General features: G+C 44.0%; 1 protein-coding gene across 1 annotated transcript in view; it reads right to left on the reverse strand.

Moving 5' to 3' along the window:
• The window catches only part of DOCK5 (dedicator of cytokinesis 5), a 77,223-nt gene extending 59,153 nt beyond the window's left edge, over positions 1-18,070 (reverse strand). The window contains exons 1-3 of the mRNA XM_075858937.1: positions 17,386-18,070; positions 12,409-12,492; positions 2,630-2,670 (exon numbers count right to left, since the gene is read on the reverse strand). Coding sequence (XP_075715052.1) covers positions 2,630-2,670; positions 12,409-12,492; positions 17,386-17,428 — 168 coding nt within the window. The 5' untranslated portion in view covers positions 17,429-18,070. The remainder of the gene's footprint in view (positions 1-2,629; positions 2,671-12,408; positions 12,493-17,385) is intronic.
• Positions 18,071-19,930: the final 1,860 nt, after the last annotated feature.

Genomic DNA, 19,930 nt, shown 5'->3' on the forward strand with positions numbered 1-19,930 from the left:
TTGTAGGTGGGAAATTAGACTGCGAATGTGAATTGTGCATTATCTACAGTTGTAGCAGAGCTGAGTGTCATTTGGTACAATAATTTGTGATCAAAGTTTTTGCTTTAGTTTTACATAGAATCACAATGCACAAACAATGCAGCCAAAAAAAAATGACCTGGTTTTAACAATTTGAAGACAAACGGATATCACCCTGGGTCCATCAGAGTAAATGCCCTTAGGGCCCACCCTCCACCAATACAGGACCGGTCCACACATAACTACATAGTAAACTCTGCGCTTATCATTGCACATATAGGCCAAAGAACCTCTAGGAAAGTGATTCACAAGCTCATTACCATAAGGGAACCCCTGAAAAATGTTTCCACTCCCAGGGAACCCCTATTCACGTTCCTACCTTAAATAAGCTTGGTGAACGGGCTGGTAAAGAAGTTTTGAACTTTGTATTCAGGGTGAGATTTGTTGCCTCCACTATCAGAAGATTTCTGACATTTCACATGTTTATCTTGGTTATATCTGTATAGGCAGTATGTCAAGATCAGAAGATTGAGTCATTTTACGTGTTCAGCCCTGCTACATCTATTTAAGCTGCACCCCAACATATGTCACAAAGTCTAATGGGAATAGTGTGACAGACAGCTGTTGCAGTAGAAGTGGCCATTAGTGAAGCACATGTGGCTAATTACTGAATTTACTTTAATCCTTATCCCATGGGTGGAGAAGACGAGCCGACTAGAAGGACCAGTTTTTCACTGGGATTGTGGCGGCTTTAATTCTCCAAGCCCGTATGATCATCTACTCGTGATCACAGCACAGCAGCCATATCTAGATAGGAGTACATGATCTGCCGGGATGAGAGATCTGATGATTAGTTATTACAGAGAAGCTCGTTTTAGTGAATTTTCAAGAAAATATTAGAGAGTTGCAAAAAAAGCAATCCCAGAATATACCGCTATCACCAGAATGGTTTCCTTTAGCCGACTGAGCTAACCGATAATAACCCTGCAAACCCATCAGAGGACTACAAGATTGGTGTGATGGGGTGTCGATTATAAAGAACTGGTGGAGTATGATGGGGTGCTGCGAGGAAATCTCAAGTCCCCTAGAATGGTATTGCAGCTCAGCTCCACTGACGTAAATAAGGACGAGTTGTAATACCACACACAACCTGTGGACTGGTGTGGCACGGTGTTTGGCAGATAGCAGTTATGTTTTTCAAATCCTGGACAACCCCTATTAAGAGGTTCTTAAAAAAAATATTTTAATGGAGGCCTATAAAGGGAATGGCATGGATTGACTGTGCCAACCTGCTTTAGCCATTCTAGCTCAGTGCTAAACAGACTGTTTGCAAACGATACACCGTCTAACAGGTACAACCTGCTATATGGCTGTAGTTGTTAGGCAGTGGTGGTGACAGGGTGTATTCCTTCCAGTTGCGGAGAGAACGAAAAGTGGTGCCGTAGCGCCAAGTGCAGCACGCATTCCCCATAGGGCGTGAACAACAGTGAGTAGACCCAAAGTAGGCCAATAGCGCAGAGGTGATCTGAGGACCAGAAATGGTCAACAGTGGGCCCTAGTGAGAGGAGTACGTTTCGGCCCAGATGTAGCTAGACCCAAGCCAGCAGGGGGCCTAGTAAGAGAGGCTGAGGCCTCAGTGCGAGATAGGCCCAAGTGAAGCAGGGGCCAGGAGACCTGCCACAGCAGCTGCTATAGCGGATGTGTGGGCTGAGACCATGGCGTTGGAGAGGGAGTCTCCGCACATAAGTCGATTTCGTGGCTGAGGGATATCTGCCAGGTACCATAGTGATGACAGCGGCCCGAAGGAAGAAAAGTGGCAGAGAGACCAAGCATCAATGGTGAGCCTGAAGTGTGGGACGCGGGCAAACCAGTGTGAGTGTGATAAGGCAGTGAGGGAAACCTAGTTAGAGTCCGTTTTATGTGAGGATAATGTTGCCTGGGGCCTCTCGATAAGCGTGAGAAAGAGACTCGGTTCAGGGTGCGGCCAGCTGCAAAGCTTAAGTAGGCAGGAGCCGCCTTGCCGCAAGAGAGCGTGGTTGGAGTAATGCTGGAGACCCAACAAGAGGGATGCAGGAAAGGATGTCACATGTCCTGGGAATACAACACCCCAGTAACGGGGACGTCCCACTAAGGGCTCGTGGACTGACAGAGTAAAGTTTAGTGTCTGCTGGAGAGCTACCAGAGTCACCCAAGTAACGAGAGAACTGTGACGCCATTGTATATATGTGTGGAGAGATGGTAAATAGGTTATGCCGCTTCCAAGTGGACCATGCCTTTACTGTGTTGCCTTTTTAGAACTGTTTTACTGCAAAATGTGTCTGCACACCTCTCCCCGCCCTGCGACACGTTCCTGCATCCTACTGGGACCTTCCACCTCCTAACGGCTCCAGATTCTTACATCAGATTACTCAAATTTACAGATCGAGGCTGAATTGACACAGAACTAAGGGCATAGATGGGGCAAGGAGGCTTGGCAGGACTCGACACGCTTGTCTCCATCTCATACGGTCCTATTAACTAGATTATGATCTCAAAAACAGCAGATGACTTCTAAAAACGGCCAAATCTATCAAATCATCAAATGATTTCCACTGGTCTCCAAATGATTTACCTTCTTTGATTTGTTCCTCCAGGTGAATCCTCTGTACCAACCTGTGAAGAAGTCCAAAAACAGTCAGTTACTTAATAGAAGTAGACATTACCCTACCTGAATAATATACTGTACTGAACTGAAGGGAATATGCATTATAAAAGTGCATGCAATGTGGGAATTGCGCTGTTAAAGGGATTTTCTGGTTTAGAAAGCCCCTTAAGATGAAAAAAAGTCCTTCATTTGGGACCTCAATCAATGACCTGAAGAGCGGCTACAAAGAGAGTCTCTCTCTCTGGAGGACTTGACATGCCCATGCATTACACAGTTAGTCCATTGATTTCAATAAGCACCATGTAATGCTTAATTTCCCCTGTGGTAGCGCTGCAGGGTAACGGAGCACTTGCTGACAGGTTCCACTGCAGATTAAAGCTGTTCACTAGGGATCCCAATAACAGGAGACCCTGTGATCGGCTTATTTTTATGGGACCTTTCTAATAAAAAATAAAAAAAAGGACTGTCCAATGTGACAACCCCTAAAGCTCTAGCACTTGTGACAAATTTTCCATGTCTGTATTACGTGAATGGAAGAAGCATGGGAGGTATCACCTTTCAGAACATGGACTATTGCACCTTCACCCTCTCCATTCTCAGAATACAGGCACCATAAACAGCAGGAAAGTGAGCAGCTAGTAACATACATGCGAACATACAATCAGTAGGTTTGTTTTTAGTCTTAAACCACGGTGACACACAGGTCTGCATAGGAGCTGTATACACAAAACGGTTCCATATTTGTATTTAGGACTATTTACAAATTGGTGTAATTTTGTTTTGATATTGGATGCATTGGAACAATAAAAAATAAATAAAATCGGGTGCAACTGCGTGTCCATTTTTTACGTCGGTGTTCCATTTGCTTTTCTCGTCCGCAAAAAAATGAAAAAGTAGGTCTAGTTTTATCACAACCCAATAAAAACCCTCACAGGAAGGACACATGATCGCTCAGATTCCATTTTCAATCGTTTTTACATTTCTACATCACTTAGCAAGAGATATGTGAAAAACGGACAGCACATAGATGTCATCCGTGTGCTGTCCATTTTTTTCATGCACCCCTACACATTAATGGGCGAGTCTAGCTTGCAAAAATGGAGCATAATAGGGAATGCTGTACGTATTCTCGCAACGTTCACACGCTTTGTTGAAAGAAAACAAAAAAAATACAAGGATGAGTGAATAGCCGATACATAGGTCATAAGTACACGATCTGTGGGGGTCCGACCCCCGACCCCGCACCGTGATGCTGCTCCGGCTGCCTCGGAGCACCAGATGTACATGCCAGAAGCTGTTGGCTCCGGCCACTGAATAGCGGCAGAGCTGCAGTTCGGCCGCTATGCTATGTACGGTGCCAACTGCTTCCAGGTCCCATTGCATAACGGGCCATAACATACGGTGCCCGCAGGCAGCCGGAGCGGGTTAACGGTGCGGGATCCGGGTTTCGGACCCCCACAGATCATGTACTGATGACCTATCCCTAGACGTGAGTTTTTCCGATAATCAAGAGTATTTGATAATCCAACATCTATCAGGTATATTGTTATTACTGTATACGGTTTAAGTTGGTACATGTTGGAGCTTCAATTAAACCCCTTCCCAACAAATGACACAGTTACATCATAGTCGGGGAGGGAGAGCATGAAAAGGGCTCACAGGCTTAGTCCGCTCCACACTTAGCGGGTGCCAACTGTATGTGATCTGAGAGAACTACGATCCCGGACGTTTAACCACTTAGATGCCACGATCATCTAAACTGTTAGAAAGAGTTAGACGGCCCCCCTCCGCCAGCCCATCTCCTCCACTGTAATGCGATCGCTGGGTACATAACGAAGGCCTCCATGTCTGCAATTATTTTTTTCTTTGTAAAAGTAGTAAAACTTGAAAAAAAACAAACGATATAAAACTTGGTATCGCCGTAATCGTATTGACCCGCAGAATAAAGATAACATGTTGTTTTTACAATATGGTGAACGCCGTAAAAAACTAAACCCAAAAAAGAATACAGGAATCGGTTGTTTTTTTCCTATTCCACCCCACATAGAATTATTTTTCAGTTACCAGTACATTTATAGGGTCCATTAAATAGTGCAGTGAAAAAATACAACAAGCCTTCATACGGCTATATGAAAAGTCATGGCTTTTGGAATGCAGGGAGGAAAAAAATAAAATGAAAAACCGAAAAATTGCTGAAGCGGCAAGGAGTTAAGTGCCCTGAAATCACCATCATCACCGAGCCATAGTCTCATACAAAATGCTAAAATATTATTCGCACATGCCATTCAGCACACAAGGGGTTATCTCTTACAAGACCAGTGCCCTGTATACAATGACCACATTCTGTTCAGTGAAGAGGGTGGGTGTAGATGAGAGATTTCTCCACTGATGCTGAAGGTCAGAAGAATCAATGCAGCCAGGGAATCATAGAAACCAGACGCCATAATCGGACTACTATTATGGTTGGTGTTGGACTATATTATATCATGCCATACACCTCTCACCTGCAACGGGCAATATGCTCACTACCTACAGATAGAATTTAAAGTGAATGTCCACCTTTTAACACCATGTTGCGGACTTTGTTGATTAATTTCTTAACTTACAGTACTTTATTAGTGGTCGGAGTTCCGCTTTATTAAACTTAGTCAAATGAGAAAATTCTGTCTGCCTGCAGCTGCCACTAGAGGGAGCTTACTGCATACCATTGTATTATTGAGATCAATTAATAAATTGTATGCAGTAAACTCTTAAGCACCCTCTAGTGGTGACTGCAGGCAATCAGAATTCCATTGTTTAACTATGCCTATGCAGAGAATTCGAAGGTCTGTATCAGAATAATGAAGATATATTATCCTTGTAAAGAAGGATCTGGGTGTACTTGTAGATTATAGACTAAATAACAGAATGAAATGTCAGTCAGCTGCTTCTAGGGCCAGCAGGATATTATCGTGTATTAAAAGAGGCATGGACTCGCGGGACAGGGACATAATATTAACGCTTTACAAAGAAGTTGTGTGGCGTTATCTAGAATATGCAGTTCAGTTGAAAAAGGTACAAAGAAAAGCCACAAAACTGATAAGGGGCAAATAGAACCTTAGTATTGAGCAAAACTTAAAATAATTACATTTGTTTAGTCTTCAAAAGAGATGTCTAAGGGGGACATGATAAATCTAAGTAAGTATGATATTATAATTCTTTCACATAATCTTCCCCTGGTTGAACTTTAATAAACGTACTATGTAACTATGTCTACTATATGCAGGGGATTTGGTACTCTGTATCAGAATAGCTGAGATATAATAAGAATTTAATCAGAACAGAATTTTGGAGCCATTTAGGTAAAAAAAACAATTAGAGGAAGAATAAAACAACTGAAACCTGAAATTGTATGTACGCTTGAAGGTAACCCTGATGCCCCTCATACATTCAGGAAGCTGAGATATGAGGAGCTGTTTGGTGGGTTATCAGACTGTAGATCTGTCCCTTTACCTACCTGTAACATGGAGGAAACACTTTGTGATTTCCCCTAATTCAATATTGGCTATGGGCATAGAGTAAAAAAAAATTTTTGTCCCTATTTTATCTATCAGGCAGGTATAGGACAGATAAAGAGACTTTCTAGGCTGAGGACCATGCAAACAACTACTCATATCTCAGCTTCCCAGACTTCTGAGAGAGTGGGAAGAGGGGTAACGCACACATCTGAATTTTCAGTAGAGTAAAGAAAAATATCTTAAAGGGTAATTAAACTTTTTAAAAACTTTTGACATTGTCATAGTGACCTGTCAGAATATTTGATCAGTGGGGGTCTGAGCACTGAGACCCCCACCGATCCCTAAAATAAAGTGGCAAAAGCGAACGGGTGAGTGCTGTGCCACTTTGTTTCTGATCGGCTTTCCTCGGAGCGGTGTACGGACTCATAGACTTTCTATTGAAACCGGACACTGCTCCGAGGAAAGCCGATCAGAAACGAAGCAGCACTGTGCCCACCCGAGCACTTCTGCCGTTTCATTTTAGCGATCGGTGGGGGTCTCAGTCCTCACGGATCAAAACTTCTGACATGTCACTATGACGTAAAAAAAAAAAATTGTAAAATTTTAGTTACACTCTAATTAAGTAATAAGGGAATATTTTGAAGGATTCATTGGATTACAAAACATACTAAAGGACTATAAACCTTAACAAAATAAAGATAAATTAAAATAAATAGACACGACACTGGAGTGATGGTAAAAAATTTATTCTGGACACGGCCTTTTATTAAAGTTACCATAAAACATTGCATAATAAAAAAACATTAAACATATCAACCTGAATTATTAACCTGGCTTAGCCACAAACTCAAGCCTACCATAAAGAATATATATGTCCACTCAAAATGCTGAACGACTTACCCCTTTCAACAAAAGGCCGTGATATTACAATACATAAAATAGGGTGGGCGGGCGGGGGCAGCAAAAACACTTCTTGCCGAAATATGTCAGATGGTCTGCCAAGACCACCACATATTCCTGGTTTATATCTACCATAACTAACCACCTGACCACACGTCCTTCACCAATCCCTGGCTGTCGCTAAGGCCCTAAACTGTCCTAACTGTTACATAGGCCACAGCTGTGGCCCAATGACCGACATCACCGGGCAAACTTCATATTCTGCCCTGATACCGGCGGGAAAAACACCGGCCAAACCTATCTATAAACCAGGGATGTCTGGAATGCCATGTAGAACCCTCCTAAAGGGTCCGGGTTCTTTCATTATTGAAATTTTGTGACCCAGGTTTTGCAACACAATCATAAAACTGGGCGCGCCGATGCCAGCTACAAGGTGCCCACTGCCAGAGTCAGTGCAGCTGGCCAACTTAGATACCTGCAGAGACAGGCCTGCACTAATATCTTTGTTTACTTCAATGGAATCCGAATACAAACTATAAGGGCATATTCAGGAGATCTTCAATTGGCCCTGCAATACATGAGGATGAGGGTCTTCAAAACCCCATTTACAAATAGCGGAAATGAAGCAGATTTTTACAGCGGATTTTCACCCTATGAAATGCAAAGGGTGCAATCTGCAGAAAACCCTGAAACATGTCTGGATGTAGCCTTAGGCTATGTTACCGCAGCATTCCATGATTTCTGCGTGGATTTTTTCCGCTACGTATGGATGCGCTTTCTATATCCATTAGATCATTGACAGATCTGTTCACAGTCTAATGTCAATGGTGTCTGTCAAACCCTTATCTTGGGGAAAACGAAGATTAGACCAGATGGATTTTTCCTCTTTGATCTGATTGTTTCCTATGAGTCACTGATATCGCCGGCTCCTTTCGCGTCATCTCTGCGGCTCTAGCCCTGGTTACAAATCTCTTCTTCACCTGTATGCGTCCTCTACACCCACCATTATCTGCCAGTGATTGTGCCATCCATACTGCAACTTTTAGATCACCAAGCTCCTTATGTAATGAAATCATGCTCTTCAAAGCAGCGTGCGCCCGTCGGCCACGCTCGGATTCACACATTGACTGTAATGTGCGCCTCAGTCCATTCGTTTTCGCCAACCGTGCAGGTCTTAGTGGTCCGAGCCCTACTGGTCTGACATATTTGGTGTATCATATTGAATATCCACCCAAAAATTCTGTATTGATGAATTCCTTAATATATAGTTATAGCGGCCCGAGCTACGTTTTTCTGATACAGAGCACCAAATCCCCTGCAGTAAATGCTCAAATTCTGGTTGCCGCAGCCTCCACGTAGAGTTTTCTACATGCATTTACATTCTGTTTGAAGGCTCATCAGACTGTCTAGATGTCTAATTTAGAGAATTACTGGTCGCTGGTTATTTCCCTCATTTAATTATAGCTATAAAGGGTTTGTCATTTAAATCTATGTCTATGTAGTTGTAGCTCTGGATCTGAATAACGGAGCTCTAAACACTATGAAGATACACCGTGCAGCCATAACATTTATACTCTGTGCCTAAAATTGTGTAGGTCGTCCTTGTCCTAAAAAACAGCTCTGACCCGTTGACACATGGACTCCACAAGACCTGAAGGTTCCTGTGGTATCTGGCACTAGGACGCTAGCAGTAGAAGTTGTGAGGTGCGGCCTCCATGGATCGAAAAAAAAATTTCAGCAGATCCCACAGATGAGCCATTGGATTGAGATCCGGGGAATTTGGAGGCGATTTCATCACCTTGAACTCCTCGTCATGTGTCTTGGACCATTCCTGAACAATTTTTGCAGCGTGGTAGGGGGCATTATCCTGCAGAAAGAGGGCACTGCCATTAGAGAATACCGCTGCCATGTAGGGGTGTACTTGTCTGCAGCAATGTTTAGGTAGATGGTACGTGTCATAGTAACATCCACATGAATGACAGGACCCCAGGTTTTCCAGCAGAGCATTGCCCAGATCACACTGCCTCCGCCAGTTACGGAAACAGCGTAGCTCGCATGCTACGCTGTTTCTGTAACTGCAATTCACTACTATGAGACTTATGGAAACAGCGTAGCATGCGAGCTACTCTCTTTTCTTCTTACATAGTCGGCAATCACAAGCGTCAGCGGGAACACAAAGCGGTAGAATGGGGGTGAGGGGGCCCCGTTCTAGAGATAGGTGCGGGTCCCAGAGGTGGGACCCACATCTGCCATTTATGACATATCCTGTGGATATGTCAAATGTCCCTGATGGAAAAAACCCTTTCATTTCTGCTGTAGGAGCTCCTCTATGGGATCGGACCAAACAGGCTAGCGTTTGCTCCCCACACGCATCAATGTGCCTTGGGTGCTCGAGACCCGGTCGTTGGTTCAGAGATGGTCCTTCCTTGGACCACTTTCGGTAAGTACTAAACACTGTATACCGGGAACACCCCAAAGAAATGCCGTTATTGAGATTCTCTTACACAGTCGTCTAGCCATCATAATATGACTTATGCCACAGTCGCTCAGATTCTTAGGGTAAGGCCACACGGTGCGTCGTTGACGCGGTTTTATGCCGTGTGGCCTTACCCTAAAATAACACGGGGTTAAAGGGTGTCACTTTAAATGTGTGTATTGGGAAAACCCCTGTAGGGTCCGGTTTCTTTTTTTATTCTGTCAGCAGCAGCAGCTGAGAGTTCATAGTAATCTGTGGAGTAAACACTCTTTTGTTTGGTCATGTAAGAGCTTGGAATCAATGTTTTTCTTCCTTCTTGGCACTAAATGAAGCCCGACGGGTGTACCTGTCCATTTCCCCCAGTACTAAAAAAACGTGTACAACCAGTGAATGAAATCTACACCTGTTATGCATTTAGAGCAGAGTTGCAGGTTCCATAGATGGGTCAAAAAAAAAAAAAAAAAGAGAACTCCACCTGTTGCGGTTCACATCCCCAGGTGCCCCCAATTCAGGTTTTTTTTTCGGAACGCTGCACCATTTATTCCATGGACTATGTCTGGTATTGCAGCTCACTCCTTTTTATGTGAATGGGGTTGAGCTGAAATGCCAGACAGTCCATAAGTGGCGCTGTTTCTAGAGAATCTTGTAAAACTCCTTAAAGAGTTTTTTTGGCTCTGATTTTGTTGTGGAAAACGCATCGGAATCAGCACCAGAAAACGTGCTGAAAATGCCCTCCCCATTGATTTTAATGGGAGGCAAATGCATTTTTTCTCTGAGCGCCTTTTGGCCACTCACAGGGAAAGATAAACCGGCATGTCCTTTCTTGCCGCAGGAGGCACAAAAAACCTGCGGCACGCATTTCCGAGCGTTTTTCCTGCAATAGCTGCAATGGCCGTGGGCAAAAAAGTGCCACTAAAAACCACGAAAAAAAAGCACAGGCATGTCAAAATCTGCCTCAAAATTCCTGAAGGAATTCTCATGCAGGTTTTTTCTGCCTGCAAAAAAACTCTGTGCGAACAGGGCCTTAAAGGGGTTTTCCCCAAGAAGGATATGTCAAAAATAGATAGATGCGGGCCCCCTAAACCCCGTTCTAGCTTTTTATGCTCATGCTGCCTCCCGGACACTTCCTGATTACATGGTCGGGAGATACGGAAACAGCGTAACTCGCTGAGCTACGCTGTTTCCATAACTCCCATAGGACTGAATAGTAGTTACGGAAACAGCGTAGCTCGTGTGCTACGCTGCTTCCGTAACCACTATTCACTACTATCGGAGTTACGGAAACAGCGTAGCTCAGCGAGTTACGCTGTTTCCATAACTCTCGACCATGTAATTGGGAAGAATAGGTCACGGATAAAAAAAAAAGATGGACAAACACTCTTTTGGCTTACAGCTATCTCCCCCACCTCCTGTGGCCCCTTCCAGGGGATGGCACGTAAGCAGCTGATTTGGAATTATAGACGATGATGAAGATCTGGAGGAAAATATGGATGACATAAGATGTCCAGATCAACTCCCATTCGGACTCAAAACACAACGAGAAAAAAAAAGTAATGGAGAGGTTCTCTGTAATGTCCAAAAAGAAACATTTCACGATTATTAATAGGATCACTCCCATTAGATGCAGGAATGATGCCAAAAGAGGCCAGGGGAGTAGCTAAATCCCTATAGTAGCCCAGAAGAACAGTCAGCAATCCCTACACTGACATATATGCCATCCCGTAGTCTGTAAATGGCGCACAACCTATAAATGACTGTAAAACAACCTAAACACCGCCGCTTGTTCTTTAGGGCAGCTGAGGAGAACTAGAAGTTCCTGTCCGCCATGAAAGAATCCTGGACAATAAGGAGGGATCCACCATGGATTTTAATCACCTCAGGTGGATCCTTCTATGTTGATGGGCGTTTTGGCCAAAATGCTATATTTCTTTTCCCGCCTATTTGGCAGGTTTTAGGTCAGGATGGCAACAGCCAGGGATTGGGTCATACCTTGACCTGTGTGGCCAGTGTTACCGTGGAAGGCTTAGAGATCTGCCCAGTAACAGGTAGGTCATTGGGTTATGACAACCATGTGACTTACCGGTTTGTGTATTTAGGAGCGGTCCATAAGGCTGTGGGGCGGTCAGCGCCTATCCTTGTAGATATTTGGAACCATCCTCCCTCTGCTTCTTGTTTTATAGTTTTATATTTTATTTTGTCACATTCGGAGGGGTAAGTCACTCACTTGGTAAGCGGACAGGTGAATAGTTATTTCAGGTGGGGTCCGAGATTATGGCTGGACTCAAAGGGATTCTCTGCTTTTGACAATTCCTACTTGTTAGAAGAATCCCTTGCGAATTAGCATATTACAAACTGCTAGGACCCCCAGTGATCAGCAGTGATCTGTGGGGAAACCTGGCAGTAACTGTTCAATTTCCCTGCAGCGCCACCACAGGGGAAATTAGGCATTACACAATCTTCATTCAAATCAATGCATTGTCCGTGTGATACAGGACAGGTCCTCCAGAGAAAGAGACGCTCTTTATAACCGCTCACAATTTTGCCACGAGATGAGGATCCTGAACATAGAACCCCCCCCCCCCCCCTCTATTAAATAATTCCCTAATAGGGGGTATGAAAATGGGATTCCTAAACTGGACAAGCCCTTTAAGTTTGTAAAAGTTTGAATATGTACATGATGTATTGGTGTATTTTTATTATTTAAGTGGTATTATGTGCTTTCTAGTGCAGTGCCCACGCGTCGGTATTTATGGTTTATTATGGGGGTTTCATTAGTTAGTTGAATGTGATTTACAATCCCATGGACAATTCTAGAATTACTAAAATGTCCTAATATATTCTGTATATTGTCGGATTGCTGAGACAGAACTCACCTTCATACGTCTCAAATACCTGCACTGTGTCTCCGACCTGAAGGCTCAGCTCTTCTTCATGTGTTGCCAGGAAGTTGTAGATGGCTGAAGAGAAGAGAAATAGAACATGGACTATAGCGACATGATAAAAAGGAGACATCAAAGACGAGGTCCATTCCTATATATGTGGACTCAAGATTCACAATAACAGAGACCAAAAAAAATACAATATCGGTGACCGGCCGAGCTAAAAGGTGCAACGGTAACGTGACGCTCAACTAATAACGGCGTGCGGAGGTTTACCGCCATAGACCGTAGGTCTCCCCAGGACCAGCTCTCCTGTGTACATATGTACCTATCCTATGACATATAGGAGTGCGCTGCCTTCACTACTTACCCCTCCCCCAGGCACAATTTGGACAGGGTGAACATTAGAAAGTTGGTTCTCATCCCGATTGATGCCTATGGGCTTTATCAGTAACTGAACCCTTTAGAGCCTTACTCCCCTGCAGGAACTAAATATATATATATATGCGATACAGTTCCCTGCACATAGGGTGGCCGGGTGGTGGTTGTTGGATACTGTGCAGTAAAAATGGTGAATGGGGACGCAGTCCCTTTATTTTTAGGATCGCCGGGGGTCCTGGCAGTCAGAGCCGCACCGATCAGAAAGCCATGGCATATTCTAGAGAGGATCGGAAACGTTTTTGTTTTTTTTTGCAATTTGTCTAATATACTTTATGGATCTATTGTATGTATCAATGCCTCATTGTTTTCAAGATCTCTGTTTGCTGTGAGTGAATGTGAACCTTCACTGTTGACTTTTTTTTTTAGAGGAGAAAAATCTGTCTTGGCAGTCACGCAGGTGCACGGCTCGTAACAGTATATTCTCTGAATGTAAACAATGCAAGTTCTCATTCACAGACAGCAAGCAGAGATCCTGGATTTTTTCATCATGCAAAGACTAAGCTTTATTTGCGAAAATGGGATGGGAAAGACTGCAGACAGATTAACTGATGTGAACAGGATAGTAATAACGTTCACATAACAGCACTATCATAACAGTCTGCCTCCACCCGCTGAATACTGCGGGCACTCTGCCCCCATGTTTCCAGCGCTCTATCTATATTGTTATTACACTGGCCAAAAACTTCCTGTGTTGGCAGTCATTCAGCAGGGATATCGCCGTTATTACTAAATCAATGGAAGCCGACACGAAAAACAACTGAGCAGTGAATGGAAATGACTCAAGTCGCCGGATTACTTTGTGCAGGAGAAAAGAAGGCCCTGTGAACTTTACACTGCGAGAAAGACGAGACGGGCGCAGGAATGACAATCGATACGCTGGGATATGTCCTGTATGAAGAGTCTCAGATTGCAAGATACATAAACACTTTCTCAAGGAAATAAGAAAAATCCCCAAAAAGGTCATTAAGTCGTTAAAATTCTATTCCGCAATTTTCGTAATAACCGTTTTGCGGAAAGCTGAATGACAAGATATACGGCCATCATTATTGTATCCATGGAAGCTCTGACACGGCTTTTTAGGATCCAGAATGTCAAATCGATCTAGTGATGCAATAAAGGAGCAAAGGTTTTTTTTTTGTTTTTTTTACAAAAAAAAAAAAAAAAAGAAGAAGCCACGCTTTTATGACTGCGGAACTTTAATGGCGGCCATATTGGTTCACCCAAGCAGATAAAATGATCAAACAGCTGTAAAGATTTATAAACAATTTGATAGGGGACGACAATGAAATGACATATTTATTGACTATTTTGTATTAGGGCAAATTTTTTTTAAATGATCTGCGAACGGATGTAGGCCTCGTGTAAAAAAGCGTATTACGGTTACGAACAGCCTCTGACATTTAAAGGGTGACTAAACGTTCAACAAACTTCTGACATGTTAGAAGTTTTGATTGGTGGGGGGACCGAGCACTGAGACCCCCACCAATGGCTAAAACGAAGCGGCAGAAGTGCTCGTGTGAGTGCTTTCTGTCCGCAATTCCGGACAGAAAATACGCAGCAATTCCATTACGTGCGGACAAGCCCTTATTCCGTAACACGGCGGCTCACAGAGCGCCATATGGCGGCACACAGAGTGGCTACAGCTCTGCCATGTGCATAAGGCGTTACAGAATTTTTTTTATGCGTTTGGCAGTAAATCCAGTCTTGACAATGATCCAATTTCACTACCAGTGCCATCTCCTGACTTTTCCATGCCAGCCAATTCGGGATTAGAGAGATCAGCCGTCTATCCTTAGTGGCAAAGTAAACTAAACAGACGTCACTGCTTACCCCTAACATTTTCTTCCCATTTTACCATGTATTGCAGCAATTTCCTTTCTGGTTAAAATCTAGACAACTGCTTTAACCTGGTTCATGAATAGAATCCCAGAACTACAGTGAAGACTGACACACACGGCAATCAGTGGCAAAGAAGAAGAGGAGGAGTATAGCTCTGAATAACTATGTATATTGATGTGTCTTTCAGGATTTGTGGTTACCCTAGTAGTATCAAGGAATGAGATAAATCATTGTTGAGAAAACCAACCGGTAGTGGAATACACAGGACAACCTGATTGTGAACAGGGGCCCCTTAAAGGGGTTCTTCATTGTGTATAATACCTTTTGTTAAAAGGGTCTCTTGACAATAATTTGATGAGACCCACAGCGATCAGCTGTAATCTGTGAAACAACCCAGCAGTAAGTGATCACTTTCCCTGCAGCGCCACCACAGGTGGTCTGAAGAATTACATAGTTCCCATTGAGTTTGATGGGTTGTTTTTGTAATGAACGGTCATGTCGGGTCCTCCAGAAAAACGCCACATATAGCTGCTCTTCGACCTGGCTAATAGATAAGGGTCCTGAACTGAGGACCCCCCTCTATTAAACAGAATTCCCTAATAAGGTGTTTGAAAATGGGTGTCAGAAAAAAGTAGACTTGTTGCCAATAGCAACCAATCACAGTTCAGCTTTCATTTTTCCACAGTAGTTTAGAAAATGAAAGCTGAGAGATGATTTGTTGCTATTGGATACAAGAGCAGTTTTTAATGTTGCACAGTTTTGATGGCAGCTCCTCCTCTTCAATGGGGCTGAGATGCAATACCAGAAACAGGCCATGGATAAGGAGGGGGGCGCTGTTTCTGGAAGAAAGCAGACATCTTTTTCTAATCTCGTATAACTATTGCCATGTGACTGGTGTGTGACAGCTTGACTCATAACTTTTTCATGGTTACAAGTAAATGCGATGGGGCATATTTATAAATGCGTTGACACCGGTCTTCTATCACAATTGCGTTGTAAAAAAAAATGGGGTTTATTGTGAAAGCCATGTTTATCCAGCCCCACCTCCGCCGCTATTTCGGACACCTATGACATTTTGAGAGTTGTCAGGAAAAAGGGGTGTGGCTTTCAAATCATTATTGAAGAGATATTTCAAAACTGGTGCAAAGGATAAATAGAGAAGTTATCCACGGCAACCAATCAGGTTGCTGCTTTCATTTTCCAAAAGGCTTCTGCAAAATCAGAGATGGAATTTGATTGGTTGCCATGGCCAACTTCTCCACTTTTCCTTTGCATCAGTTTTCATATATCTCCCCCACTGTGTGAAACCTATTTACAAAAGTTTTCCGCCACTTTTTGGTGTACCACTAACTGCCCTGCAAAAAATCTGCCCTTTTTCTCATAAAGAAACATTGAATTTGCCACGTAAGCGTCAGTAACGCCATAGCCTTTGGGCTACAAAAAGTCTAATCTCAGTTCCTAAAACGGGCTGTACAGGATAAAGTGACATCGCCGCTTTCTTCCAGAAACAGCGCCACACCTGTCTATAGGTTATGTCTGGTATTACAGCTCATCTAACGTGGATTAGCTGCAATACCACGCACAACCTGTGAATAGGTGTGGCGCTGTTTAAAAAAAAAAAAAAAAAAGCAGGCATGTTTTTCTAATTTTTATCCCGAGCAGTACCATGTAGCTCTATAGGTTTTGTCAGGTGAACTACAACTTCCAGCACGGCCTAATATACTATGAAATCAAGACATCCTAGGACTGGGCATGAGGTAACCAATGGTGCCTACTGGCGACTAACATAGGATTGGTCTTATTGATGTCTATGAAAGTTTTTATGGCTGGCCACTAAAAAATCTAATTGGCCGCTGAATTCGACAGTATTTTCGTCACCTATTATCGGCGGGTTCTCGTGTTGCACCCCGCAGCTTACACCTGTTTGTAAGTGATCAAAGGAGCAGGTAACCACCACCTCAGGGTGCAGGACATTAACCCTTGGAGTACACAAAGGAGCTACTGAAGTGTTGAGGATCAGGACTGGCATCTGGTAAAAGCGGTGCCAGCGGGTATTGTACAGGACACTGCCCCTACCTGGAGGGCAGATACTACACATTAACCCCTCAAATCCTGACGCAACCCAAAAACCAACTGGTAACGCTAATCCCCTTCCAAGCCTTGGGAAATGACGTGTCTACCCCACCCCCAGCTATCTTATTCTACAGGTACAATACAACTTCTTGAGGAACACTTGCCCCAGGATAGTACGGAGCGGTTATGGCGACACAGAGTGGCGTACGGCTAAGGTGGAGTGTACGAAGATAACGACAATGTTTACTTTCCTGTTAATATGTAAGGAAATAAAAGACGTCTTGCTTTCCGATGAATGAATATGAATTATACACTGCAAAGTAAAATACAGATGTAGCAGAGCTGAAATGGTCACGGGACTGATTTGCGGTCGCACGGTGAGAACTTAGATAACGCAGTAGGCTGTGGAAAACCACACAAGACATAGTATTATGAATAAATTCAGCTCTGCTACATCTGTACAACTCTGCATGAGAGTAGCACTTGTATGTCAATGTCTTATGGGTCTGCAAAGGTTAATGAGACCTCTGACTTCTCAATGACTATGGTTGCAGATGTCAGTGCTGGTCTGCAAGGCTTGCAATCTACAGAGAAGTGTTGTAGGCATAACAGACTCACCCACTCCAAACTTCTCCCTCTTTGTGGGTATCCAACGTGCCATATTACAGTGGGGTGAAAGTTGGCACCACTGGAGTTAACGTGCAGGGCTCCTGCCCTCCCCTTGCTGCTCACTGTACTCCACCATGTTCTGTGACTCACAGGGAGGGGTGCTAGGGGTAGGAGTGGTTACTGGTGCAGCAGATGGAGTAGGAGGTGGTGCAGCAGAGGGGGTAGGAGTGGTTAGGGATAGAGAAGGGATGGGGTAGGAGTGTTTACTGGTGCAGCAGATGGAATAAGAGGTGGTGCAGCAGAGGGGGCAGGTGTGGTTACTAGTGCAGCAGATGGAATAAGAGGTGGTGCAGCAGAGGGGGCAGGAGTGGTTACTAGTGAAGCAGATGGAATAAGAGGGGGGGCAGGAGTGGTTACTAGTGCAGCAGATGGAGTAGAAGGTGGTGCAGCAGAGGGGGTAGGAGTGGATTATTGTGAAAGCAGCTGCAGAAGTGATAGATGTGTATAAGAAGGAGGGAAAGGCTGGTGAACTTAGGAAAGTAGCAGGGAGGGGATGATGAAATAGAGGAGCAGGATTAGGTGCAGCAGGCAGGGCTCCTGCAGGTTACCTGGCAGGCAGTGGTGCTGGGTTAGTTCAGAAGTCCTGATTGGTCACTAGTATGTGATCCTGGACACATTGCTTGTAGCTGCTGCCGCCTCTGACCCTGAGATCTTCTGGAATGTAACAGGGAGGAGACAGCAGAGCTTTGCAGAGGGCAGTTCAGCATGTGGCCACTAGAGGGAGCAGCTCGTAGCTGTCATTCTTATGCTTGATGGTGTTTGCAGTTCTTTTTCAGATTTTGTTACTTTCTTACTTTACTTTATCTCCTCATCTGGTTTTTATTATGAAACTATTGCTGCAGGGGAACATTTCTCCTTATATTTATAGTGTTTCCATATTTGACCGCCAGTAGAGATGTGAAGTTCTCATTTCATACTAAAAGTGGAAGTAGCTATTTTTAGGGCTAATATCGATGGTCCAAAGGTATTTTAACCCTTCAAAAACACGCGTTTCTTATTCAATTCGGTAAAAAGAGTCCGTCTGCCCACTTTGATGCCAGCTTTTATGCCCAGAACCAGTTTGGGTCAGCCAGATCTTAACATAATTCGATCCGTGGCATCCCTCTTTATGTGCCAGCCGTGGGCAATTAGTGGCCCAAAGTAATTTAACCATTTACATCACACTCTGCTTTCAAGTTTATTCTCCACAAGGCACCTCGGTAAATGGGATTGATCATTAAGGTAAGTTCTTCATAGTGACTGAACCGTTAGATAACAAATCTACAAGAATAGGGTCAGTTCAGACTGAGTTTTTTCACGCGGAAAACGTGCCAAAAAACTTCCGAAAATGCATTCCATTGATTTTAATGGGAGACAGCCGTTTTTTCCTGCGAGCGGAAAAAACGGCTCGCGGGAAAAAGAAGAAACATGCCCTATCTTCGGGCGTTTACGCCTCTGACCTCCCATTGACAAATGGGAGGCAGGGAAAGCATATTTCGCTGCATTTTTTTGCTTGTGGCGCTCAATGACCGCGGGTGAAAAACGCAGCAAAAATCGGCGTGCAGGGAGAGCAAATTTTTTCTGCCTGCAAAAAACACTCTGAACCCAGCCTTTTCAGGCTTCTTTTAAGGCTATGTTCACACAGAGTATTTTGCAGGAGGAATATCTGCCTCAAAATTCAGTTTGGAAGTTTGAGGCAGATTTTCCTCTCCCTGCACGACGATTTTCGCTGAGTTTTACGCTTTCTCTGCCTCCCATTGAAGTCAATGGGAGGTCAGAGGCGGAAACGCCCGAAGATAGGGCATGTCTCTTCTTTTTCCCGCGAGGCAGTTTTACTGCTCGCGGGAAAAAGACGCCGACGCCTCCCATTGAAATCAATGGGAGGCATTTTCGGGCCGTTTTTGACGAGTTTTGTGACGCGGTTTCCGCGTAAAAAAACTCGTCAAAATACTCCGTGTGAACATAGCCTTAATAGTGTTCAATGGAAAATCGGCTCCAAAAAAAGTTTTTTAAAACTGCGGCGTAAAAAGAGGCCCCGTATGAACTAAATGCTATTTTTCCCATTGATTTCAATGGGCAGATGTTTGTAGGCATTCAGTTTCCGTTTTTTCAGGCGTTTTTTGAGGCTTAACCCTTTGGGTATGTTCACACGCACTAATTACGGACGTAATTCGGGCGTTTTTGCCCCGAATTACATCCGAAAATAGCGCCTCGATAGCGTTGACAAACATCTGCCCATTGAAAGCAATGGGCAGACGTTTGTCTGTTCACACGAGGCGTAATTTACGCGCCGCTGTCAAATGACGGCGCGTAAATAGACGCCCGCGTCAAAGAAGTGACCTGTCCCTTCCTTGGCCGTAATTGGAGCCGTTATTCATTGACTCCAATGAATAGCAGCGCTAATTACGGCCGTAATTGACGCGGCGTTCAAGCGCCTGCACATGCCGTTACGGCTGAAATTACGGGGATGTTTTCAGGCTGAAACATCCCCGTAATTTCAGTCGTTACGGACGCT

The sequence above is a fragment of the Rhinoderma darwinii genome, chromosome 3 (assembly GCF_050947455.1).
Source record: "Rhinoderma darwinii isolate aRhiDar2 chromosome 3, aRhiDar2.hap1, whole genome shotgun sequence".
Lineage (NCBI taxonomy): Eukaryota > Metazoa > Chordata > Amphibia > Anura > Rhinodermatidae > Rhinoderma > Rhinoderma darwinii.